We start from the raw sequence: 27,709 nt of genomic DNA, 5'->3' as shown, positions 1-27,709 counted from the left end.
ACCAATACTAAAAATGTGAAAACTGCTCCTGGCATGCTGACCAGAACCCTGATCTTTCCCTTCCTAAGGGAGTTTCCTTATCAAGAGGCTGATGAATCAGACCTCCACTGCCTTACTCTATCCGGTTTAATAAAGCTTTGTGCTCATTTCCACAAGGAGACCACAGGAGGCATGTTTTATAGGTTACGACCGTCAATAACTAAAAGAAACTCCAGTAACATACATGGAAAGTTTGTCTGATTCAAGAAGCACTTACTCCTTTCTTTTAACAGGACTTTGTGATGGCTCAGCATCTGCAAATAAACTGAGTATCCCCCATACAAGCAATATTTTGGCCTCTCATTACCCATCCAGGGCACATGTTAAAACACAGGTCCTACTCAACTCCATACAACTTGTACAGAGGTCCTACGCCTGTGACAAGAAAAATAGTGTAAGCTGATCATAAAACAAGCATAAGTGACAAAGGAACATCATTTCTATTGATTTGCTTTCAAAAGCGGGATGCAGCTGTGAAACCATGATGTTTTTATAGGCAGCACCTAACAGCACAGCAGCTACGGTTGCCTACTGAGGAAGTGAGCCACTGAAACCAGCCACCAATTTCCTTTTTAGACACTTGGCAACAGAAGGTGACAGAAGTGTCCTGAAATAGCCAGGGATCTGGGTTGAAGGGCCAGGGTTGTTGGCAAAGTCTACTGGCAAAACCTGTGCTCTTAACAAGGCAACCGTATGACTCTGTCGGGGAGGGGTTTCCAGCAAGAGTTGCATCAGGTGTGTTTCTATGAGGAAGGAACGGCACCATAACTTACGAGTATTTTGTTTGCTACTGACTGTGCTGAGTAGGGCAGCTGAGAAAATAAATGATCCAAGAATGCAAAGTAGCCCCTGACCTAAACATGTTGGCATGCCTCCTGCCAATGATAGAAGGGCTGAAATAAACTTCCTGAAAAAATAGCTGAAATTTCACCTTCCTTAAAGGCCAGACAGTTACCTGTCCTTTAACATTACAGGCATGCTCTTCAGAAATGGCAGAACAATTTTTACACACTGAGAGGGAGAAAAAGAAACTGGCCACCTGAGTAGTGAAGACTCACTTCGATAGACCAAGATCCCTATTTAGCAACACAGTTATTGCCCTAGCAAGTAGTACAGATGGTGAATATTTATTTGTTTCTCTTCAGCATCGTTCATGCTAAAATCACTCCTTAATAGCAAGTTGAAAAATCCAAGCATGCTAGATACTTAAGAGTCAATGACCAATGAAAAAAAACTAATAGCACTTAACAGCTGATGGCTTTTATGAGCAAAGACTGTCCCACCTTCATCTTCAAATGATCCTTTTGCACTTCAGTTTGTGCTGTGATTCTGATACAGAACTCACTGTAGGAATTTTTTGGCCTCACATTGCTAACTTACCAATGTAACAGATGAAGTGACCTCAGAAAGTGAAACTGTTAACAACTGTTGAAAAGGAAATAACTGCAGGTGCTAGAGTTCTGATGGAGAACAGATGTCATATAACAAACATACCCATCTGTAATAGCTCCAGTAAGATGTTGCTCCATTTTTGCCTATAACCAGCTTCTCAGCCCTATATCTCAGACACCTTAGAACAGCTTCTGTGAATTTGACTAAATTAAATTGGCTAAGGCAGGAGTGACTGGTAATTCAGTGTCTAGAGAAACGTGGCATGTGCATGAGGTGAGGTAGAAGGGGTAGACCTGTTCGTGACATGCCAACTGAACTGCACTGGTAAGCAGCTGAGCAATCAGTCCTGGCACCACAGGGTACAAACAGGTTTGAATTTGAGAAAAACTCCTATGGCTGGTTTGACATGCCCAAATGCCAATATCTATCATCCTGATTTTAAGATTGGTAGGTAGAAAAAACGCCAACAGATATGCCTGCTTCCCTTAAGCTGCGGGCTGATCTATGGATCTGTAGTGTCTGTATTAGATATAGGAAGCCAGAGGTCTAGGGAAATAACTGAAGTGTGAACGAAATGTTAGCAGCTTTGCTTTTTCTTCCTTATAAGCTACTATCACTTCATGTCACTGAACCAATTCTCATACATTTCTTTGGGGGTCCAAGTGGAAAAAACTCATTATCCTTCAAGTCCAGCTGTTAAGAATATAGGATTATGTCGTATTTCCATCTGCAATAGAGCGGGAATGTTAGCTCTTTTTGAAGTATGGCCAGGTGGATGCACATTTAATTGCCCTCATAGCTCCTCCTGTTTCAAACTAAAAACACCTTTCAAAGTCATTGCATTTCCAGAACTCTTTCATTTGAAGTAAGTGACCTGGTTTCCTCAAACCTGAAGAGCTTAACATAAGACAGGGTTCTACTTCTCTATTCCTCCCAGCCAGGAATGGCTTGGACATATTTATATAAGCAGCTAAATTTCACCTTGAATTCTAAAGTTCAGAAAGTTTAGAAAACGCAACAGGAGAATGAAGCCATCTTCTGACCACTGTTAAAAACAGAAGTAGTCTGTTCTGTAGTAATTTGCACGGTGAAAATATCTGTACTAATACAGTTATGTGTGTAGGTTCACCCTAAGGCTCTGTACAAAAACCTGAGTAGCAAAATGCACATGCTACATAGAAAAGAAAAAGCAGCGTGTGGTAGTTTGTTCAGTCTGATATTCTAAGCCGTAGACAGCCACATTTTAGTATGCTTTTCACTCAGGGTGCTAAATACATATATATATATATACACACACACATACACACACACACACAGAGTGTACTCCCTAATGTTCATGTTCCACATCTAAATCTTGCACAAGAAACTTCAGATGGAACTTCAACAAAATTATCATAATGCCTTAAAAATTTGGGGTTTAAAGTAGAAGTGGCAACCAGGTTCTTCATGTAACAACGCTATGCCAGGAGAAGACGTGTCTTAATTAATCCAAAAGATTATATACATTTGACTCCAATTGTTCAGCTGCCTTCAACCCATCTCTTTTCCAGCCTTGAGTCTCCTCTGGACGTTCAATTGTTCAATACCTGTGATCAACTTTCAGCATTTCTTGAGGGTGAACCATAGACTTTAATTTTAAAACCTTCCATATGAAGTACTGTACAGACTATACATACATGTGGTTGTGCAGACTACTTACCATAACTACTGATCCAAAAGTGAAAATTGACAATCACTCTGAAGTTATCTCCTCAGGTTGGCCAGGATGGAGTTCCCTGTTCAAAGTCTCTCACTAAAAGTTTCCAACGCTTTGAGTGTTTAATCCTTAGTCTTTAGCTCCCCAGTTGAGAATAAGGAAAGTATAATCAAATAATCTTCAGATTTCTTTGTATTTCTAAGTGTTCCCTAGTGCACATTCAGCAAGCCACCCAGAGAAGGTGCAAAAAAACCAACCTCAACTTATATTTTGGTTTATACCATATTGCGCCTGGTATATACACCAGAACGCCACCACAAATCAAGGGAAATGCAACATTTCTTTCGTGGTTTTGGCAACTGAAAAATTGCTGGACACATCTTGCTTGCAAGGGGATGATAGGATTTTTTTTTTTTTAATCATAACTGGTCAAAATCCATAAACAGACTTTAACTTGTTGACCTATGAGAAAGCTGTTGACTTTTTGGGAATTATTCTTAAAAACATAATGAAGGCAACATGGCATAGGAGAGCTGCAACTGCTAACGTGGCATCACTGCCACTGATGACTAGCTGCTGTATAAAAATGTCCTTGCTCTCAAGGGAATAACAGGCAGTCAACGTACTCTCTCCTTTACCTATGAGTGTTGCAAAGTCTACCATCAACAGAAGTTACGCCAAGCTTTTCTCTGCTTGGAAGACATGTATAGTAGATTCCCACAACAAGTTACCAGCTTGGAGGATGAGATTTTTATTTTCTAATAACCAATATGAAAAAAACCATATCCAATTATATAATTTCATTCTAGGAGAAAGGCTAATTGGACACTTACAGCTTTCTTCACTTCTGTTTCATACACAAGCAGGAACTCTATCACTTTCAATTCCTCTGTATAATTCTTTTCTTGAAAACAGGACAGGAATTTGACCAGACATGGAATAAATCAGAAATTACAAAACAGCATGAAATTCTGTTAGGATGGTCCTTCTGCTGTGGTGATGCTGTTATCAAGGAGGGCTGTTAGGTGAAGGAAGGTACGTGCTGAAATACACAAGACATGATTTATTGAGAAAGTTTATTTTATTGGTTTAGAGGTCACACCTACCTCTTAATTAAAAAAGCTCTTTATTAACTTAAAAAATTACCAGAGCCAAAGTATAATATACAGATTTGGAAATTTCTCAACTGATCCCTAATTATGAGACTCTCTTATTCCCTTCTCCTATTTGAACACTTCCTTCTTGCTCATTATACTTTAGCAGACAAAAGCACAAATAGAATACTACGTACCTTCTGCACTGAGAGATCCTGATTTTTCAATAATATCAATGCAAGGCTTTTCCATGCTCCACCAAAGTAAGGATTCAGTGAGATTTTTAGTGGGTTTGATAAAAGGAAAATACCAAGAGGTTTTACATGAGAGTTTTTAAGGGAGAAAAAGAGAGATATTATTGAAATAAAATTGCAGATTACTGTTTTGCTAATATATTTGACCAAAAAATTACCTTCATTCAGTAATTCTTCCCAGGTACTTTGGTACTGCACTATTAATAGTATTATGACAAATAAGTCCGGCTCCTTTTGAAGACACAGTTTATACAGGTTTATTATCACCAGAATAATGGTACGGCTCAAGTCTTTTCCATTCAAGTTACCACTGAGTTGTAACTAACCGGGAGAATTTTACTCACCCTTTAATACATACCTCCAACCCATTTGCACATAACAGATATCTAGAACTTACAGTGGCTCAATCACACCAAATCAGGTTTTGAATATATGGCAATATAAGCAAGACAACTGATAAGCTAGATAACTTGCCATCCTGCTTTGCTGAGTAAATTTGTTTTATACCAGACATTCGCACTTAAATATAGACACTGCAAAATATTACACCTCTTTATAGGTGAGGAACACTTGTTCATAGTTTTCATGGTATTTAATTAAAGCTTGCTATTTTGCTGGAACTGAGACACCAAGGAAAGAACCTGCTCTGAGGCTTTAATTTGTTTAGTCCCTAGGTATGCTGCACTATTACTGGCTGTATCCTCTAAGAAATATCGGTAGTTTACCATCATGCCACAAGAAGCAGCAATGCCCCGAGGGCTTGTGTCCGCCATCCAGTTTATCCGCCACATCACAGAGCCGTTCTGAAGATGAAAATTTGCTACTGGATTAAGAGCATAGCCACGATGTTTCTCTCCATACAAATACCAGGCACAGAGTCTCATAAATGGTGAATGAAGCACTTTAACTAATTTCTCTGATCTCACCCACTCGTTGTTATTTAAGAGTTTCTTTAGTGTTTCAGTAGTAGAGTCTCCTGTGATCTCAGAGATTTCTTGCCATTCTGATTCTGTAAAAAGTTCACTTCTTTCCAGTTCTTTTGTTTGTGAAGAGAGGAGACCAATAAGCCATTTTGTGAATCCCGGGATAGGTGAAAGAGTAGAAAAAGCTTTTATCTGAGGAAGTTCTTTCTGCATGCAAAAGGAGAGAAAGAAAAATAATTCATGAGTTTTGTCATGATTGACAATGAGAAGTTTGAGTGAAAGAACAGCTGCTACCCTTCACTTGATGTCAAGCAAAGATTAGGAATTCTGAGAATTAACTGATACATGTAGACAAAAAAAAAAAAAAATCACCCTGCCAGTAATAGGTTAGCAACTAGAAAGCACTTGGAGAATGAAGAAAATTTTAATGCTGACTGAATTACAGTCCACACACACAATCTATATAAAAGTACTTATGCAGTACTTACCAACACCACATTCTGGTGTATCATTTTATAGGGAGATATAAACAAATACAATCGCATGCCAAAAAGAAGTTAATCAGAGGAATAAGATTTTTTTCTAAAAATAAACACACGAGTTTTCAAAACCTTTAAAATATCATTTATTTTTCATATGTAACTATCTTTTTTTAAATCAAGGGCAGTTTATTATTTCTATCTATTGTAAAATCAGAGGAGGTACAATTTCTAGATTTTAATGGAAAGAAGTATTTCCTGAAGTTCTTTTAAAGAGGTTCTTCATACAGGCCAGCTCCTTTTCATGCTATTCCCAAACTGTAAACTACATTGACAAAATAGCAAGATAAGAAATATATACTTGCAGTAAAAAAATTGATCACACAGTTTAGTATTTGTTTTAACAAAATAAAACTTCTACTAATTTATGAGTAAAAACTGTTCACTATGGAATCATGTAAAGCAAAACATACATAAGGAAAACTGTGTGTTAGTTTTGGGGCACACTAACGTGAAGAATAGAGAAGGTTGTTAAAACTCCCTGTCACTTGGAATTAACAAAAATTACACCAGTCAACCCTGCTGAAGGAGTTGGGGAGGCAAGGGACAGAGGGAAGACGGAGCTGAAGTGAAACAACCACTGTGTTGTTTTAATTACTGTTCATATAGGAAGAAGTGGTAAGAACCACGACATTTATCAACATTACAGAAGTGTCTTAATGTCAACAGAAAATTGTGTTTAAATGACTACAAAATGCATTTTTTCTACTTCGAGTATCACCGAGATAACCATTAAAAAGTCATCATCACTCAGATGCTACCTTACATCAGCAAATGTTAATGGAACGCTTGCTGCTAGCTTGGTTGTACTGCACCTGCACTGTGGCATCCTCAGGTACCGCTGTGCCCCACACAAGGCTGCCATCTGCGTTCTGTTTCATGAGGCTGCAGAAGCTGGAGAGCGCAGGGCTGGCATACCTCTGATACAGACTGGAGCCAAGCACCATTTCTAGTAACTTTGATAACTGGAATAATATTCAGGGGGTTCTTTACAACATCTTTTCCTTCCCAAATAGTTTACTGCTGTTCTGCTGGTTTCCAGCCCCACGATACACCAACCAGCTCAGATGTACCACCTCTTCAGTTTTGTGACTTATAATTGCATAAACTGAATAACCTCACTTGCTCCCTTTATCTGAAGTTCTTGGACTCTTACACAGATAAGTAAGTCAAAGAATTCTGGTTTTGGGACCAGAGAGGAACAAGAAAGGCAGACCAAGTTACAAAGAAACACCCCATTTCATCTCCTTAGAGAACTGGACAAAGCAAAAAGCAAATTGTTTCATAAAACCACCCATTTCAATATTTTACTGAACAACAAAACCATTTATGTAATCAGAGAGACCAGGAGATCCTGACTGTCTTATTCTCAACAGCTATAGCTACCATGGTCAGATAATGCAATACTAGTAAAGCATTGATCTCCTGTGACTTTTTCAAGTGTCCACTAAAGGACATGATGATACTTTATTTTTAAGAGTAATTCTGAAGCACAAGTCTGTAACAAGATCTGTGAAATACAACTATCAAGTTTCATCACGTGTGTTTCATAAACAAAAAAAAAAATATTTGGAAATTGATGTGAAGAGATGTTTGTGGAAGGCAATTTCTGCTAGTATCTTAGCACCTCTTTGTACAAGTTTAGAGAACACAACATTTATAAAACAAAGCAGTTTATTAGGGTTGTGGTCTTACTGTGCACCATGGCTACAAGAGGCATGGATATAGAAAATACTTTTTAATTAAAAGAATGTTTCTTGGAGTAGACAGTTCAGTCTTTTCAGAAAAGTTTCCCCTCTGCTGTTGAAAAAGAGAGCAATGACCACAGTAAATTAAAATAAAAAAAAAAAATTGGGAACAGAACAAATCAATTCCATTCACTTCAAAAATCTTTCCCTTCCCAACCTCACACTAAATATTTCCCCATGGATATAAAGACTATTTATCCACAAATCAATTCAAAATAACTTTATAAAATTTGAGTATAGACTCAAATGCACTCACTAAATCTTCCTTTGATCACCTTTCATCCACCTCCTTGTAGGGTTTCTGAATCAAGAAGTATACCTAATCATCATGTTTGGAATCCACTTTTCTTTAAAGCAGCAGGATCTTAATTAGTATGGCAGAGGAGAGCTATGCTAAGATGCCCCCCTTGTCAGCTACACTTTCCTTGATTGAACACAGCCCCCACCAAAGACAACACCACACATTTCCTGGAGGAGGAGGAGGGAGAAAGATCGCATAGAAGTTAATTTTTAAAGGCTACTGGAAAAGTAACTTCAAGATACTTGTTCCTGGAGAGAAAGCTGATAGCTTTCAGTTTTGTCACGATGCATCACTTGCTACCTTCATTTCTCCATCAACGCACCGAAAGCTGACCAATGGTGACTCTACTGTGACCAGCAGTAGCTTAGCTGCTGAGACAGTCTGCTGTCAAGTAATCTGACCTTTTGCATGTCAGCTCTTACTGCTAGATGAATTTCTGCTCAGAAGGAAGGGCCACAACTCCCTTCTGAAGATTCAGTGACCCAGTACCCTTCTGCCTGTCCACACAATAATGATGGATGACAATTCAGCAACTGTCTAGGATGTGACAGACCTGCAAATGAATCTTAAGGTACAGAAACACAAACCTGTAAGCTATAATGAGAAGTACCCTTTTCATGTCAGCATCCTTAAGCAGCAGCAAGCTCCCCCCAAAAGGCACTGGATTTCAAAATGGGGTTTCATTCTTCTATGTCTTCATTCCCAGCTGTGCTTTAAGGTTCATCTTTAGTCCATAACACAGAGAACACAAGAGACAGGGATAAATTGGTAAAAGTTTTCAAATTAATGACCTATCAATAAGAAATCCTAGATGTGCTGCCAGAGGGAGTACAGATGTTGCTGTTGTGCAGTGGGGTGAAAAAGGAGGAAAAAAAAAAAAAAAAAGAAAAAAGAGAAAAAGGTTGTTAGAGGCTATTTTCCTCTAGGTAGGGATTCAAGGAACACAGGATATGTTTCTTTTTCACCCGAATATGGGATTATATTCCTTAAAGGTTTTCCTTTTTTTCTAACTGTATTACTTATCCTATAAAAGACAGTGCCTTTGAGAATATATTCCTTAGGTCTCTTTCATGAATTCTTCACAGATGTTTGGTGTTAAAACCCGCGAGGGGAAGAAGGAAGGTAATGTTGAAATCTGAGAAGCAGAAACTCTTCTCTCTGCTAAAAGCAAAAGGAAAAAGTGATTGGACCAAGAGAAAAGGCTGCTTACCACAAAGTCAAGTCTGGAAGGGAAGTCTTCGGCACCATGTCTGCTAACAAAGCACAGTGTTTGAAACTAGTATTTTGCTGTTGAACAGAGCTAACAAACAGGGCTTTTCACACAGGAGCTGAGCCATGCCCATTGCTTCCAGAGGGGAACAATTCCCATCTCATCTCACAGCTTGCAGAGCCGAGAGAGTAACAATGCACCACCCACAATGAGAAAAGTGAGAACGAACGGTTTCTTCCCATATTTGTGTATTAATAAAAACCACTGCAAAGTTCAATGAAGCAAGTGACATTTTGCTTCCTTGTGATGTTGACTGCTCTTTGTTTATCATTCACTTTCAGGAGTGACCTGTTCACCAAGCCAACCCAAAATATTTATCAGAAAGTTAGTAGCTCCTACTCTATTAATAACTACAAAATGGGAAATTGTGCATATTTTTTACTTTTTAGGACAGATAAGACATGGGAAAATGACCCCATTTTGAAGCTACAGTACAGACTACTACATATCTGATAAATGCTTGAGCTTAGGACCTTATCTGAGGCAGCCATTTCTTGTAGAAAAATAAATAGACGGCAGCAAAGTGTGCACATTTATGTTGTTGCCAAACTGATGTGCTAGTTTCTAAGGCTATTGGTGGAGATCCATTAATGTTTATTTTCTTGTCAGAAACCCACACACCATTAAAAAACAGCTGCTCATTTTGTTTTGGGGTAGATTTCTGATTTTGGTCATCTTTTAGTTTTTGGGTTTTTTTCATTGCAGAAGAGTGCAGATTTCTCCTATTATCCATATCTCATCTGAAACTGTCTTGCAGTCTGAAAGCTGTAGTCCAAGGTCACATTTTTCATCAATGAAAGCAAAGCCTGTTTTGGAAATTATGATCTCCCCAGGTCACCTAGATCAAATCAAGGTAGCAATTATCAACAGCCCAACCAGAAAGCTAAAATCTGCCACCAATTGTTAAGCATTCAATTGAGTCACACAGCAGCTATCAGTTTTCTCCCCCAAATGCCACAGGCTATAAAATTCTAAGCAGTTTTCTCAAAGGCTTCACCAGTTATCTGTGTCTGTCATCTGCAGACTGAATTGCTATGATGTACCTTCTACAGAGCTACAGACCATTTAGAGTGGCTATAAACACATTCTGAATTAAATGTCTGTCTAATGAGAAATCTATCTGTCTGCACATTCACCAGCACCTATCAGCTTGCTAGAAATGCATCTGTCTGCTTGTTTTCCAGGACCTAATTTGGGGTTTGTTTTCTTACTAGTTGTCTGAAATAGTTTCAGAATCCAATTCATTTCTGGGAGCAATACAAGCTTAAATTTAAGAAATACAAGATATTATTTCTGTAGTCTGCTCGCTGCTTTATGTACATTAATATAACCAAGAGACTACACAGAACACCTATTCTCAGATTTGTACAGGGAGAACTGGGACCAAAGTGGTATCAGCAGACTAATGAATTCATCCCACTGCCTGCCCAAAAATAATCCAAGCAGGAGATGCTCAGAAAACGATAGAAGCCTGTTTATAAAACCCTTCTAAATTATTTGTGTAGCAAACCTCTGCCAAGCAACTACCAAAAAATCTTCTGTTTAGGGCAGCATACCTTCTCCCAGGACACCCTTTGTATGCAACACACGCTACATCCCTACAGTCCTATTCTGATCTCCATTATATCCCTCCCCTTTACCCAATTATACTGCAATACCTGTGGCAAATGCCAAATCATAATGTCTAGGTAGAGATTAAGGATTCAAACTGCTAACTGAGCATATATAAAGAGATGAAACTGAGGACCCACTCCTGTGACTCAACTTCATACATCCTCCATCTGCTTAAATTAGTGAAAGACTCAAAAGCAGGGGCCATTAACTTCTATGCAGTGCCTCAAACTAAGAGTGCTTAACATTGAGGGCTGTAATCTTTGCCAGAGCCTCTACTGCTGCAGTTTTCGTAACAGTCCTAATAAAAAGCCATTTGCAAGAAATACTTTCATGAGGGAATCTGTACTTGACATTCTCTGAAGGTGAGAAGTGCTACCTACACATGTTCATGTTTAGCAATGTATATGACCAGTTCAGACAAATTAGGAAGCAGATTTCTAAAAAATTAAGCTCTATCTTAATTGTCCATTAATAAGATTTTAAGGAATCTGGTACTAACTGAATTTATAGACCTAACTACAGTGTAGATACCTGCCAGATCAATGTTTCAGTACAGTTTTTAAAAATCTTGCCAAGTAAAGGCTTCAATGGTAGGGAAAAAAGAGTGGGTATTAGCATATTTCTAACTTAGTGCATGCCTTTTTCTGATCTAATGATATACATTCATGACAGGTCCACTTTGGAATTTTCCTTACGAGGAATGACAGCTGAGAATTCAGTTTTGAGGTTACAATGGCACTTACAAGTAGAAGTGTCAGAGCAGGTTAAGTTAAGGCAAAGTCAGATAAAGAATTTTCACTAGAGGATAAAAAAAAAAGTTTTAAGAGTTTGCAGTGCCTTGGGAAAATATGAATCAAATAACATTCTGCAGATCAAACAGATGTCCACAAAAGTTAACTCAAACAAATGGCAAGTTATAAAAGTGTATTAATCATCAACGATTCAAATATAATGAAAAATAAAATCCTCAATCCCTTCAGTCTTCTCTTCCCAAAGGATTTTATTATCAGTTAAATTAAAGAGAGTCTCAACTTATGTAACCTGGAACACTTGGTGATTTAGCAGCACTTTAAAGATTTGTTTATTGCAATGCCATGCAAAGGTTATATAAAAAAAAAATCCTCTTCCTATCAGAGACCTCAACTATCTATTTTTACAAAGGCTGCTGAAAGCTTGCTTAATGAGATGTAATTCTTGACCCAAGATTTTTTTTGCTGAGGCTATATTGTTTCAGCTTCTGTCACCAAGTCAACTCAGCACTACTGCTATACCATTTGTCCCTTTTAAAGTAAGTGACTATAATGCTGCTCCAAAGAATTATGTCCAACCTGAACACAGACAACCTTGGAAAGTCCTTTGCTTAGACCTGACCACAGAGAAAGAGAACACGTGTGCGCAATTAATGCACTGAAGTAGGACTTCCAGAATTCTGGGAGATGGGTAAAACAGACTGCCAAGAGTATTACTCATCACATGCCCTGCCCTTGCCCTCAACAATCTAACTTTGTAGCAACTTCACAGTGTAAATATTTTGAAGCTGAAATACACAGGGCTTCTCTCCACTGAAAGGCAAAATCCTCTGAGATGGGAGTCACAACATTTACAGCAAAAGTGAATGACTACGCATTATAGAAGTGCATCAAATAATTCTGGTAACAACAGTATTATGGTTTAGGGTCACTTCACAGATGTAAAATACGTAATGGGAGATAGTTCTTGCAGAATTCAAGACACCAAATTCAACAATAATACTTTGGAATGAAGAGGAAGAAAGCATGAAGGACTGGGAAGAAAGTGAGGAGAAAAGAAAAAATATTAACAACATCAAAGAGTGGGAGAAAAACTATTAGAGAACCGCATCCATCACACATAAACACTCCTGGATTATCCTTTGTATCTTTTTTTAGCCCTACAATGGTACCCCAACAAGGTTTATCATCAAGAAAAGCAATAGTGTAGAGACAATACATAGACACTGTTGTACCTTTAAAATATATAGATATAGAATAAATACAAATAGGCAGTTCAAGTTTTGCTACAACTTCATAGTCAACTAAGTACATGTCCAATTCACCATCTAAAACCTTACTAATAACAGCACATTTTTCATAACATCTTAAAGCAGTGTATGAAATTTAAGTAGGGAGGAAGACCTCCACCTTTGGCACTGTATGGCAAGCAATTAGCTTTCAATATTAAATAAGTTATTTAAGCTTGAGGCAATAATTTTACGATTAGAATGTATTTAAAGGCATCTCAGCCAAAGTGGTTCCTATTCATCATGTATTTGATCAACACTGAAGGGATGGAATTTACATTGAAATGCAGAAACTTTATCATATGTATAAACAAGAAACACATTCTTCTGTTGGACACATCAAATTTTTAGAACTTGTAAATAGGTTACCAAAGTATGGTATGTCTATTTTCCTTTATAACTCACTCATAACTTTTCTAGTGTTGTAAGTAATTTAGTGATGGACAAATACATTGTCAATAGGGTTATTTTATGAGAGCCACTCAATTATCCTGAAATTATTTTTCAGATGTGAAAGCAGATAACTCCATGAATTTATTCCAATTTCTCCTCAGTCAAGATCAGACATACAGCGCAGCCTAATTATACCTGGACTACTGCACTTTATACAATTAATCTAAATGCCATTCCGAAAGCAAGAAGCAACAAAATTCAGCCAAAATATCCATTAAAAATAAAATAAAAAATTTCAGGGCAGCCAGCTATGATTCAGTAGTTAACTAATCCATCATTTTGCAATAGTAGAAATTTGGTGCATCCAATTTTCAGTTATTTTTGTAAGTAGAACTGAAGTTCTAAATCACAGACAATTTTCCAGATATCATTACTAATCCAGATGTTGGAACAATGAATATAAACAGAAGTAGTGATTATTACTTTTAAGTGGTAGCTTTGTTAATAATTTAAGTAGTAAAGACTATTTAATAAAGTAATGTACTCAACACAGAAAAGTGACTGTCTCTTTCAAACCACTCTGTATATGGTGATGCGATAGGTTGTGTATAGTCTCTGTAAACAAGGTGATGAGATTATTAGCAATAGTAGGGTAATGGTCAAATGATTGTGTTGTTAGTTATCAGTCTTGCTGCTATGGTCCCTGTACAGCCCCAACCTAACAGGTAACTAATAAAAACATTTTAAGAATGAGAACCTGAGAGCTTGGTTGGCACCATGGAGCTGATAAATTGTGTAGTTGGTACATGAGCCAAGTAATATTTCATTTTCTGTCAAAATCATGTCCTATGAGTGAACTTTGTTCATTATAATCTAATTATAATACTAAAACACACCTCCATTCTAAAAGCTACCTGCCTCCAAGGTACAACCACCTCTCACTGGGCATGCTTTCTGAATCTCTTTAAGTCTATAGCTTTAACAGCAAAGCGAGAAAGTTTTACACCAATCATAATGAATTAACTATGTAACTATGTGATGTAATTGTAACTATGTGTGTTTTGAGAATATAAATATGTGTATGTTTGTAGGCTAGGTGAGCATGTTAGGAAGAGAGATCCCCCATGCACCCCAGTGCTAAATAAACCAATGCTGGCTTTCTAAACTGCATTTCTGTTTGGAAAGGTTTTATTGCTGTTTGAGTGGTAACAATAGCATGCAATGATATCATATAAATTCATAGAACTGACTTGCATAAAGTAACTGATTCCTGTGACTTTCAAATGTTAAAGACTTCTTCTTTACTATATTGCAAGAAATGCCTGGGCAAAGAAATCTCTCGCCTTTTTTTTTTTTAATAGACATATTCAAGGCAAGCATGCAAACTGCATACATAACCAGTGGCAATTAAATATAACAAACAAGAAAATGAATTAATTAATGTATGGGAATTATTTTTGTTACTGGAGCAGCTGTAAGATTTTGAAAAATGGAACAGTCAGGTACATTGAAAAGAGAAAATGTTGATCAGGGGCCTGGAAGGCAGCCTGTTTGCCTGCATTAACATTGCGCCACGTACTCAACTGAGAGAGAGCAGTGAATCATACAGTACACTACAGTGCAAAATACAGCTATATTAAAGCTATCTTCAATAGAAATGTACTAACTTGACTTTTAAGCAACCTATGCACATTAGGCAAACACAAGTAATTCATGCAGCACACGTCAACTATGTAACAGTGTCTACATCTGGCAGACATTAACCAGTGGCAGAAAATGTTCTTCCAACTCTTCAAAGATTGATCTAGTAAGAAGCTACAGGTGTAGTGGAAGACATAGCAGCTCCTTGCCTTGACCTATGACACAAAATGGAAACTAAAAGAGCAATATAAGGGAAGCACATTGGCCAAACAGCATCTTAAGTACACCCTAAGTACACCTACCTGCAGCTCTTTTACAACCCGTTTGATGAGGTAAGTCCCAAGTTCCACACCTTGCAGTCCCTGCTGAGTCAAACTGATTGAGTAGAAAATTGCTGTTGTAATTTTGTCTGTATCTTCTGTTTCTAAAGGCAGCACTTCTTTCACTATGGCCTGGGGAAATAAGAATTAAAAAAAAAAAAAGTTAGTAGTAGTAATCATCATCAATATGGGGGAGGAGGCCTTTCTTTTCACCTTTCAAATGTGTTAACACTTTTCCCCACCGTTTTATTCATTATCCTCTGTGAGAAACAACAAAAATCTAATCAAAATTAGAAAGAAGAGCTACTTATCCATTAGCAAGTGAAGGAAATAATTGTAATGTGGCTTAAAATTTTCAGAGGTAATCACAACTGCTTTGAAGTTTCAATCTTACTTGCTATCTTTTCTTATATATTTATCTTTTCTTATTCTTATTGCACTTGAACGAAACCCCAAAATTTCAACTCACATAATACAGCAGATACACGGAACATCCCTTTTTAAGTACCGATTCTCTCATCTCTTAAAAAAATGAAACAAAAATAAATGTTCCCAAATTATAAGGAATTACAGATTTTAAAGAAAGACATTGCAATTTGAGCACTTTGCTGGGTATTAAATGCATCAGTGACTGTACCTGGATGCTGCTGGAGATGTCACTGGTTAGTGCAACATGCAACACTATCAATGGTTCTCCTGGGATTGCACAGTGAGAAAAAAAGTAGCATCTTCTATATGACCCAACTCGACGCTTCATATCAACCCAGTTTCTCACAGGATGCACAGCTTCAGAACTCAATGAGAAAATAAAGAAAAAAAAAAGGTAAAATTATATATTTTTTTCATTTAAAAATAAGGTCTGCTGCCAACCCTACAAGCTCTGTACTTTTCCCATTAATGACAGTGACAAAACTCCCCAATCAAAAAAGGAAAATCAGGCTGTAAGTGAAAAAAGTAAAATTCATCAGCAAATTGTAATAAAGTAGATTGTAAAGGCGTATCACACATCTTTGGGATGTGCTTATTACACATCTGAGATTTCACTTGCGCTTTCTGTTCAGTACAGGATATCCGATTGAGATGACTAAGTTGTTGAATGAGTCTGAACAGACCTGTAAGGAATTAGTTTTCCCAAGCTACAAAGGAGTCTGTTAGCACTCCCACAGTCATGTCTCCCACCAATCATTCAAAATATTCTTTCAATATGTAATAAAGTCTAGTGTTTTTGCCAAAATACCTTGAAGAATAATTAAATATTACTAATTATTTTTATTTTGAAAATTTAGCTTGTATAAGATCTCTTTGCCTCATCAACATTTAAGTCATGTACTTTCAGAACTCTTTAGAGATCCATAATTCTTCAAGCTTTTTATATAACAAGATGTCACCCAACATAACTTTGATTCAGTCACGTTCACTACAACTTTGAGTATGTGACAGAAATTCAGAAATAAATGTTGCAGATTTTAAGGAATGTTTACAAAAACCTAAGTGCTCTCATCACATACACTTTACAAGTGATTCTGTGCCCCTCACCAATTCCAGCCAGGAAGGGGAGCCTCACTACATTAGAAGTAAAACATGCTGAGTGTTGGGTACACCACGCTGCATCAGACTTAAATATTGATTCTCTACCAACACTGCTGGTACAGACTGAGGGGAGAAGGTGGCAGCAGTGATGGAGGCAGCAGCTGCATCTGTGGGAGGAAAGGGAATGCGAGAAGGCAGTGCTCAAGAGGCTGGGTTTGTAGAAGAAGTAACAGCAGCACCTCTGGGAATGTGGGAAAAGCAACTGAGAAAGTTGGAAGAAAAGACAGCAGTCTACAAGTGCAGTATGCGAGCTAAAGGATCAAATTCTGGGACAAATGACTGCCTTTACCATTTACTTATTTCAGTTTTTAAAGTGTGCTCTTTAGTGTGTTAAATACAACTACTCCTTATGGTTCAGTATTGAAAAACAGCATCTTGAAAATAGTGGACCTGTGCAGCCACAACCATTTCATCACCTTTTCATCAACAAGCCTTAGCAACTTTTAGCACTTACTCACTAATTTTCTGGAGTACTTCACAAGGAGATTGCCAAGTGACCCGTTCCAAGTTTAGGAATCCTGTGGAGAACCACTCAGAAAGCATGTTCTTTAGAACTCCATTCATCTCCTGCAAACAGAAGAAAGAGGGACTTAGCTGCTAAATAAGCTAGGTAGAACATAGGAATGCGAGTAAAGATAACCTTGATTATTTCAAACTACAACACTGGGAAGTTCAAGGAAACTAATGCATCTGTTTGAGAAGATTAACCACATAATGGTTCAGCTCTCCTCACACAGGACTAAAACAATAAAAATGTTTAAAGACTCTCTACAGTAAACTGCAGACAGGGAAATGGAAGGTAACGCAAAACAATGTAGATGAAAAGCAGACAATAAGTAGAAGTATTTGAGCAGTCTTGACAATAAGGTTGTAGTTGCACAGGTGCTCAGATTTAAATACCATGAAAAAAATTATGGGAAATTTGATGAAAATTAGGACTTGAATTTCACTACAATTTTCTACATCTGAATCTGTTCTGAGTATTCAGTAGTTCATGCCTTAGGAAAACTACTAGTACTAGCTTATTAATATAAGAAAGCAACTCACCCAACTAAAATTTTCCAGTTCCTTATCATATTTTATTAGTCAGCTCTACTTTATTAAACATTTTTCCCATTGCTCTTTATGAGAAAGATACAGAATAGCTATTTACTCCTACACATTCTGCACCATGATTAACACATGGAACTTTCTACTTTTGACAGATCTCCATAGCACACAATGTATCTACTGGAGGTGACAGGAACACATACAGGCACATTTATGCATCAGTAAGGTATAAAAATGCTTCAATTTGGAATTTAGCATGGATTTTACAACTCAGCACAGGAGCTGCACATGCCCACTCGGGATGATTAATTAGAAAATTTGAGTCTTTCAGCAGATAAAACCGTAGGCTTTACAGAATCTTTCTTCTCTGTAAGTATGAAAATTTTTGAGCAAGAAAAACAAAAAGCAGCAGCATAAGACTACAGAACTCAAAAATCACAACAGATATGGAACAGTATGATACAGAATTAAAGTCAACTGTAATATCAAATCCTTTCTGAAACATTCCTTGTAATAATGAATTTTATATTCCCTACTGATTTCCTGCTGCCTATATTACTACAGATTTTCATGTCTAAAATTCTTTGAGTTTTGAAAGCATTCTTGAACTCAGCACAGCATGAATACCCCTTAAAGAGAATCTAGAGCATATTTTTTTTCTTACATTTGTTTTGTATACAGGACACAGTGTGATACCAGCACCAATTTACCAATAGCCTCATCAGAAACATAGGCTTACCTGAAACTTAATAACCATTTATTTAAAAACAAAACCTCTTCGCCTTCTATTCAGATCTTTATTAAATAGCCACTGCTGTACATAAAATAGCCAAAAATTATATTCCAATGTACTTTAGCTTGCTACATTTAAACAAAACAACAGAAAAAACCATATGTATCTATGCAGAAAACACACTTAAAACATCTTTCCAAAGCTCAGATGTAGTCTCAGAACTTTCATGAAAAAGCAAAGATATCTCCTATTGCAACCTAATAAAGATGAAAGTTGTAGAGGTGCTTGTCAAGAGACACACATCAGAGAGGGTTCCTGTTGGCCAAAGTAACTACAAGTATTCCAAGATCGAAAAAAAGGACAGTTTGCATTCTTTAATTCAACATACTAGAAAAACTAAAATTTTCAAACCCTGACTACACTTGCAGCCAACTGTGATGAGATACTTCAATCTACACCCAAACTTAATTAAATTAACTCCTCACATAAAAACTCCTCAAATTGATAGTAATGACCACAGTCATGGAGTTCGCAAGGTAAATTCATAACAAATCCTGGCTCTTTTCCATACCTGAAGTATGAGTACCTGAGTCAATTTTTCCTTCAGTTTTCCTTTTTCCTACCTACTCCTTCCACACTTACTAAGTTGTATTAGTGAAATATATAGGCTTTTGTTTGGCATCTATCTTTGTTTCTGCAGAAAAGGATACTCTGAGAATGATCTAGAAGAAAACAGCCATTCGCCTGCATAGAACAATTCCGTCATGCATGAAAATTTTATGCTATCTCTACTTTTTTCAGTAGCGTCCTCCAATATATAAGAAAAGAGCTTACTTATTGAAGCATAAATTGACATACATGTCAAATAATGAAAATGTCAATTGCATTGTTCCCAGTACAGGGAGTATCTATGAACTCTTCCATGATGTCAAGTCTCCAAAGATTTGTAAATCAGGTTTTTGTTAGTCTTTCTCAGTAGAGCTCTCTTTCAGTTATACAATAAACTGTGCTGAAAGTCTTCTGCCAAATTGTACTTCCACCTCTACTTGTACTACCAGGCTGAACAAAGCCTGCCTATGCTAGTAACAAAAAAAGTTGTTAAATAAATATGAAACTAAAATAATACAAAAAAAAAAAATAATGCGCCATAAGTACATTTATAGGATAAGCAGTCTCCACTGGAAAACAAAGGAAGCTACATCATGCACGGCACCAGCATAAAAAGAAACTTCTGAACAAAATGCACATATGCGACCATCTGCAACAAGTACCACTGAAGAACTGAGAGAAATGAGGGATCACACTAAACAAAATCCACCCTAGGAATGGAGACAGTCTTCACAATTCTTCACTGAGGCTTAAAATGCTCCCGCCTTCTCTGTCTCAAGGTAACACTATCCTTGGTAGGGATAGTAGCAGGGGCAGGTGGAGGAAGTAACATAATACATGCCATTAAAAAGGACCAGATTAGTTATGTCAAAACTTTGCAACTAGGATAGTTAAGAGGGATGTATGCAGTATACCTTCCCCTGCCTAATCAACAGATCTACTGCACATTTATAACAAGTCTGATGATTTGGGGGCGTTACTAGACACATATGTTAAATCTGTGCTGTCTTACTACCTCAAAATACTATTTCTATAATATGACATTACTGTGAAAAATGCATAATTACTGTTGGCTCAGGGCACCTCAACACTTGACTTGCTCTGACAATACATGACTCAACTGCATTTAGAGTAGCTGTAATCTATACTGGCAAAACAGTTTTTGCTGGTGCTTCTGGGCTAGCAGATTAAAGTGAAAGCAGCAGGCAAAACAAGCTGTACCAAAAACAGCCCAGAATTGTCTACATAACAGCATCTTCAAAAAAAGAGCTCTTTCTGGCACAGCTAAGTCATGCAGGAATTGCATCTCCTGGGCAGTACAACTGAGTGGGTACTGGCCTGCAGCCTCAACAACAGTTTTATTGGAAAAAGCTGAATTTTAGTACTCTCTCACACACAGATTTGTCTTTTTTTTTTTTCTCAATACATTTTTCATCTTGAATTGTAGAGGTATAAGCATCCTAAACAAATATATTCTGATTATTTTGCTTCTTCTGGCTTTAAGGTACTTCCCTTGCAAATCCTCATTTCTGCACAGCTCTGAAGTTTTTAGAAAACAACCATAAATCATTTTGGTCAAATATCCCTTGGTATAGTGAAAGTCTCCACCTCTTTCAGGATTGCTTGGTTTGTTTTCTTTTGTAAGGGCACACCATAAGCCAGAAAAATAAGCTAGAATTGTCAGATCTGGGGTCAAACTAACAGATTCCTATGGCTCTCTTGTCATCCATCTGCTTTTTGGAACATCACTTCAAGCTGCAGTCTAGCAACTAGAAGGGAAAACTGCTGACGGCTGCACTCCTGCTACTCATTATTTTGAACACCCTGATCTGCATCTATTGGCAGTAACACAGCTCAGATGGCAATGAGTGACTTGGGAGAAAGCCAGTTACACTACATGGATACTGGCAGAAGTGGAAAACATAGGAATCAGATGCATTTTGCTTCTTTGAAGCACCTCCAGGTTTAGCAAGCATGCTCCATACTGTGGGACATAATGATGCCCAACTGAACTGCAGGCTACTTTTCAAGATATAGAATGCATTATAGAACTACTTTAGGTCCAAGATACAGCTGTATAAAAGCAATGCATTCATAACCAAAGACGGAAGTGAAGCAGATGTGTTTTCAGTAATGTTTTTGGAAGAAAGGAATATTGTTTATGGGGAATTACAACTCAATTCAAATAATCTGTCAGTTGTAAATAATAATGCTTTATAAAACAACAGGGCAACACACAGGTCAAAGAATTAGAATAATTCCAGTTGGAAGGGACCTACAATGATCATCTAGTCCAACTGCAACTGTGTATGTTGACAAAACTTCTTAGTGCAGAAAGACATGAACCACTTTATACTATCCAAAACTGTGTTTAATTTAAATCATCTGAGCAAAATGCTGGTTGTGTTTAATATCACAGTATAAGCTAAGTTTCTGAAAGGCTTGACTCCAGCAAGACAGTCTTGAGTTAGGTTCTCTTATTTTGTAAATGTAGTGGTAAATAAATTCTTATTTTCATTTCAGAGGCCTTTCTAGTCATAAAATTACATCTCCAACATTTCATTAAAAAGAAAAAAAAGCACACATTTATTATTCAGCATCCCAATTTTAAATTTGAGCAATAAGACATACTCAGATTAGTATTTATAATTACCAGCTATACATCAGTTTCTATCAGCCGAATTAATAAATTGTGATTTTTTTTTTTATTCCGTGTTCTTTCTACAAGACAGCAAGTTACAGGCTTTTTGGTCTTCACATCAGATCCCTATTTATTGGGCAACGAATGGGAAAACTCTTCTGAAAAACTTAAATTATTTTTTAAGAAAAACTGCCTCTCTGATGAGAGAACTATTTCAATTTCCCTCTCAAACTACTAAAAAATTAAATACCACTTACAATGAAAATTCATATGCAGATATTTACAGAGAAACATAATATGAAGCAGCAGTAACTAACACTCCATGCATACCAAACAGATGGCTCAGTTATTGTCAGTTGCTGGTTAGATATCTGACAGGGCTACAAGAGAATTATTCTGCCAGCCTCAGAAGAGTTGTTTTCCATGGCTTTAGAAAGTTTGAAGCTTTTAACCTGATAAGCTTCATTTGGGCATCCTGACTTACAGACCTACTCCGATACTGCCACGTGTTTAAAAGTGCCTTTGGGTTTTTTCTGCAAATTAACTTCGAAATATAGATACAGAATACCCTTGGTGAGATACTGAAAAATATACCCATCAGCAAAATGAGATTCAATAGTGCAACATAAATAAAAGAGGACTGTTTTTCTGCTTTTTTTTTTAATTGCTAATAGTAATTACTGCAGTGGTAATGGTAGTGTTGAAAACTTCCCTGGCTCTTGTGTTTTATATTGTTTCATGTCTTATTCTCAAAAAAAATATATATTTTTTATTTCCCTTCCCCCCCATTTTTGCTCATTTAGACAATAAGTAAAGCGTGCACAAGCACTTTAAAGTGACTTAATCACCCGTATATGTTACTGTAATGTATTGAGCAAACGCAAAATAGAAATGCTTCATCAACCAATATCTAACAGTACAAGCTGCTTCTGTGTTGATATGTTTAGAGGAAATAGAAAAATATTTATATTTACAACACAGCAGTGGGTAATGCTTGTTTTAACAGGTCTTTCAAAATGCAAAGTAAAAACTAAGGACTGTCTAAGAAATACTTTACACAGTTTGGGCAAACCCAAAATCCCAGTAGGCCATATAATGTATTCTGTAATTCTCCTCCAGCATCAGGAAGATCCATTTATTTTTATTTCCATGTTTCCTTGTCAGTGCAGATACAAATATACAGAAGTTTAAAAAAAGCTTGTTGCACATTTGCCTTTCTGTATGTTGGAATTTAAATGTACAATAATGAAATGGCTATACAGGACTTTTGATAGGTAAATACCAATCACTTTTTTTCATAGAAAAAACTTGTAACTTTCAGTTGTTTCTTTAGTTAAGGGCTTCTTAGATCTTGAAAGCAAACTGTTTCAATACATAGATTCTCCATATAGCCACTGTTTCACCTGAGTGAACAGATATTCTAATCCACTGAAGAATCCTCATCAATGAGACCACAGTTCTTTCGAAGCAGTAAAACTGGTTGAAATAAATACATCCTTCTGTGAATGTACGTAGGTAAGACATCTACCACCACAAGTATTTCCCCTCCCCAGAGCCATGCACAGCCTACACACAAAATACTCTCCCTTAAAGCCTGTTCTACCATTTCCAATTCCTCTACTATAATTTAAAACCATTTTCCCTGATTATATGAAGGTCAGTGTTCAAATCTGTGAAAAAGCTTTAAGAAAACGAAATAATTCGAGGAAAAGTCCAACATTAGGTCCTTGCTGTGTTTAGGAGTGGCTGCTATGAGGGGAAAAATACCCAAAACAATTATGGTGGTTCTTTTTTTCTAGTAGACCAATACAAGCACAAGATTACAGATACACTCCAACTACTGCTTAATTATGGAAGCGGGTTTATTTATAAATCAATTTGACAAAAATGCTATCTTTTTCATTATCTTTTGCCAGCAACTTGAGCCTTCCACTGACTTTCACTAAATCATATGGAAAGATGTAGTGTATTTTAAAAGCAATAGCTGAATGATTTGCTACCTGAAATAATAATGCTGTGAATTTTTCACCAGAGTCCATATTTCAAATGCTGAAACTAGGTAAGCAAACAAAATATAAAAAATCTCCGGAGGATAATGCTGGCACAGAAAAGGAAGTACTGCAGGTGAGAAGGTTCTGAGCAGTAAGAGGAAGAACTACACTCAGAAAACAGGTTTTCAGCAAATTGCACTCTGTGCACTGCAAGGGCTTATCAGAAAATCAATTCATTTATAAAGACCCTGGAAAACATGTGTCCTTTGGTGGAAGGAAGGAACAGAACACATGAAAAGAACATAAGAGGCAGACAAAAAAAAAAAAAAATCAAGCAGCATCATGAAAAAGAATTAGGCCCAGCTTTACTGTCATTTAACTTTTCAAACAATGTGCTATGTGCCAATACTGTTTTGGAGGTTTTTTTAAATGGTTGTCTTAACATTATCCGTGAGGCTTACAATAGTAATAATTGATATATATATTTAATAGAAAAGAAAACCAACACCTGGGACAGATTATGAAGAAAAATTTCTCTTCACTATATGTCCTGTATGTATTTTTGGTGGACTCTTTGGAAAAAAAGGCTGTACAGCTTCGAAAATACAATTTACCACTAAATTTTTGCCATCTGATTATCAAGAAACTTGCATCAAGAGTATTCATCATCTTTTACATAGCCACAGAAAGATATTTACTATGTCATAACAACTTGTCACTGAGGATACCTATAATTTTTCTGTCTTACTCTAGGTGACGCTTCTGCGTTCTAATAACTAACCTAAATATAAACAAAACCTTTTTTGCAGCATGTTCCTTCTCTTTGCACAATCCATCATTTTAAGTATTTTAAGCATTGTTCAGGGTTTATGTTCAAGATCTATGGAATTCTTCCAGTAAGGTAGTCACCACTCTTCTTGATTTCTTATAAGTCAGCTTTTTCAATCCAATTTGCCTTACACTGGATCCTGACAGCTAGGGCACTATGACTTCTGATTTAATGAACACTGATAAAATAGTTCAGTGACTTCAGTGCTCAGAATCTTTACAAGTCTAATAATGAGACACATTTTGGCACACAGTGCAGCTAGGCACATGTCATAAAACCAGAGTTAGGCATTCACATTTCTTGATTTACTTTAAACATCAATTCAACTTACAAGGTGATCTATGAAAAACAACTAAGGGCATTATGAAGATGTGTATACTTGGGATTAACCAAAGACAATATACTGCACCAGTTTGCAGTACATCATCTATTTTGCCAATGACTCAGGAACAGTGAAACCGATGGAGACACAATCATCAGGTAATTTGCATCTTCCGGTTTTAAAATAATACCTTAAGAAATTCAGGCAGACAAGAATTCATCATATGTAATAGTGAACCCTGACATGTTAACATCTATCCCCAGTTCCAGAGCTTTTCTATACCTTTTTTTGTCTCTTTCCTGCAGTTAGGGAAACCAGCAAAGAACCACTCCAAAATTGTCCTCTACAAGATCCCAAAGTTGTGTTATATCATGAGATCCATTCTCTACTCAAGACTCAAATTCTTTATTAAAAAAAAAAAAAAACCTCCAACAACTCCTTCCCACCCCCTAATCTATACCCTGAATATTCTGCCGTACAGTTTTCTCTGTTCTTGACATTTAGGCTCAGAACAGGTAATACAGTAAGTATCTCACACCTACAGCTTAAGGTATCAAATTAAATACAGACACCCTCACACCACTTCCTTGCAAACCACTTGCACCAGCTAGTTAGTAATCAGCTCCATTGCAGGGACTGTCAGGACTTGCGGCGGGTCAGTTGCTCGTAGTTACTCTGACACTTGCAATAGAAGCAAACAGATTCTAAAGGCTGAACAAGATGCTTATTTCAGAAGCAAGATATAACACCCTTCCCAGACACACTAGCAAGAACAGTGGAATAGCACAGAGTTCTAGATCTTGGTTGCTGTGGAAAACAGATGAGAATGACCTAAGTGAAACTCCAAACTGAAAAGAAACAGTATCCATGGTAAATTCTTACAGTTAATACAGTCACAAACAAAAACCAAACCAGTTCTAGCTTAATCTTTCCAGGCTTATGTACTGTTTATCACCAACTCTCATTTTTAGACTATATCACATTTGAAAAATAAAACTGATCAAGTGCAAAAAACATTAAAAGAATAGATATGCAGAACTAAGCCAAATCACGGGATGAACCCAAACATTTAAAAAAATATTTTGAGAAGATGACATAACAGAATGCTTATGACAGCCCTTCTATTGAAGCTTTAGTTTTGCAGACAGTATTTTCCTACTTTCAAATGTGTTTAGTACATTTCTGAACATACCGTATTATTTGACATGTATATTCAGCTGTTTTACACATTTCTATGCTGCTAATTTTGCAAATTCAGTCTTTTTACTCAAGATGATCCAACTAGATGTGGAATCTTACCAATGCTGTTGCTACTTCAGTTATGTGATGACTATGGTTAATTAACAGCACTGAAAACATCCTTTTCTTGTCAAACTTAATTTGGATCTGAATATTGACAAACAAGTTACGGTCAGCCCATCTGACCAACTTGCTGTCTTTCTTCACTGCCTTCTGGGAAGTCCTACTACCTCCTGCCACTGTCATCTCCTAAACCATTCCTTCCTCCACACCCATGTCACCTCACTGCACCATGTAACCACTGGGGATGTTCCACCTCATCTATTTTCTACACGCTACCAAGCTAAATCATGACAACTCCTTTCTCCTGTTGATATTCTTCAACATTAGAACAACATGGCTACTACGTCACTTGTGGCCCTATATCAGACTCAGGAGTCACGCCACTACACATCACTCCTGCAGTGAGTTCCTGAAGCGGCTTGGGAGCCCCAGCATCAGCTGCATGATGCCATGCTGTGTCAGTGCAGTACTTCCTCCACTGCCCTTATGCCAGCCCTTCACAGCCTACAGCCCAGCCTCCTGCTGCCGCTTCGCTTTGCAAAGCCCATTACTTCACACCATGGGCCACTCCCTTCCCGAGCTGTGTCAGCAAAGCCAGCTCCACTGGTGCCATGGCCTGTGGGAAGGGGCTTCGCTCGTGTCACACCACGGAGACCCCAACAGTGAACCAGGCTCACAGGCCACTTTTGAGCCCAACGTGGAGGCTCCATGAGTAGCCCCAACCACATCCCTCCAGCCTCCCCCCAACTCCCTTTCAGAGCCACCCACTCCCAGCCCAGCCCTCACCTTGACATGAGGCCCATCCACCGCCTTGGTCGCCAGCCCCTCCACCAGGTCGCCCCTCAGCTCCACCAGGAAGCGCAGCCCACCCTCGAGGCGGCCCAGGTGCTGGAAGAGACCCCGGTACTGGGGGTTGAGGTAGTAGCGGAGCCGGTCCTCGGCCTGCAGCAGGGCCCCCAGCTCTCTCTGCTGCTCCCGGGCCTGCAGCACCTTGGTGCTGAACTCCGCCACCCGGCCGTGGTCCACGCCGAAGTCGCGGGCCAAGCGGTTGAGGAGCTCGGCCCTGGGCGGCCCGGCCTCCAAGGAGCGGTAATACCGCACGAACTCCGCGCTGCGCAGCTCCGCCGGAGGCGGCGCCTTCTCCTTGGTCTCGTACGGCGGCAGCGGCGGTACAGAGCGACTCAGCAGCTCCTCCATGCCCGCGACAGAGGCGGAGCTGCTGCCCGCCGAGCCCCGACACAGGCCGGCCGCCACCGAGACGCGACACAGCCCCCGCGGCGCCGCCCAGGGCCCACGCAGGAAGGGCCGCGGGCTCAGACACGGGCCCAGGCGGCTCATTACGTGTCTCGCCTCTTGCGACAGCCCGAAGAACACTCTCCA

The 27,709-nt window shown here is 38.0% G+C and overlaps 1 protein-coding gene across 3 annotated transcripts; it reads right to left on the bottom strand.

The window, feature by feature from the left end:
- Positions 1–3,864: 3,864 nt before the first annotated feature.
- On the bottom strand, positions 3,865–27,709 carry MLYCD (malonyl-CoA decarboxylase). Of its 3 annotated transcripts, none has more exons than XR_008579131.1 (6): positions 27,116–27,708; positions 17,307–17,419; positions 15,900–16,056; positions 15,245–15,394; positions 4,419–5,605; positions 3,865–4,169 (listed from the first exon to the last, which is right to left on the bottom strand). XR_008579131.1 is itself a non-coding variant. In XM_054840678.1 (6 exons), exons 1-6 carry the CDS (start codon positions 27,665–27,667, stop codon positions 4,149–4,151), a joined length of 1,398 nt encoding a protein of 465 aa, XP_054696653.1. In that variant the 5' UTR covers positions 27,668–27,707; the 3' UTR covers positions 3,865–4,148. The 3 variants fall into 3 exon arrangements, 2 of the variants coding, with proteins under 2 accessions (XP_054696653.1, XP_054696652.1); XM_054840678.1 differs by having other exon boundaries at positions 5,201–5,605; positions 27,116–27,707; XM_054840677.1 differs by having other exon boundaries at positions 3,865–5,605; positions 27,116–27,709.

Source organism: Grus americana, chromosome 13 (assembly GCF_028858705.1).
Source record: "Grus americana isolate bGruAme1 chromosome 13, bGruAme1.mat, whole genome shotgun sequence".
Lineage (NCBI taxonomy): Eukaryota > Metazoa > Chordata > Aves > Gruiformes > Gruidae > Grus > Grus americana.
This window is presented reverse-complemented; position numbering and strand designations above follow the sequence as displayed.

Coding starts and splice junctions, on each gene's coding strand:
- MLYCD (XM_054840677.1), bottom strand. CDS start 27,667: ATGAGCCGCCTGGGCCCGTGTCTGAGCCCGCGGCCCTTCCTGCGTGGG. Junction 16,057..17,306: donor GTACTCCAGAAAATTAGTGA/GTAAGTGCTAAA, acceptor TTTCTCATTGAG/TTCTGAAGCTGTGCATCCTG. Junction 5,606..15,244: donor GGGTTGTAAAAGAGCTGCAG/GTAGGTGTACTT, acceptor TTTTGCATGCAG/AAAGAACTTCCTCAGATAAA.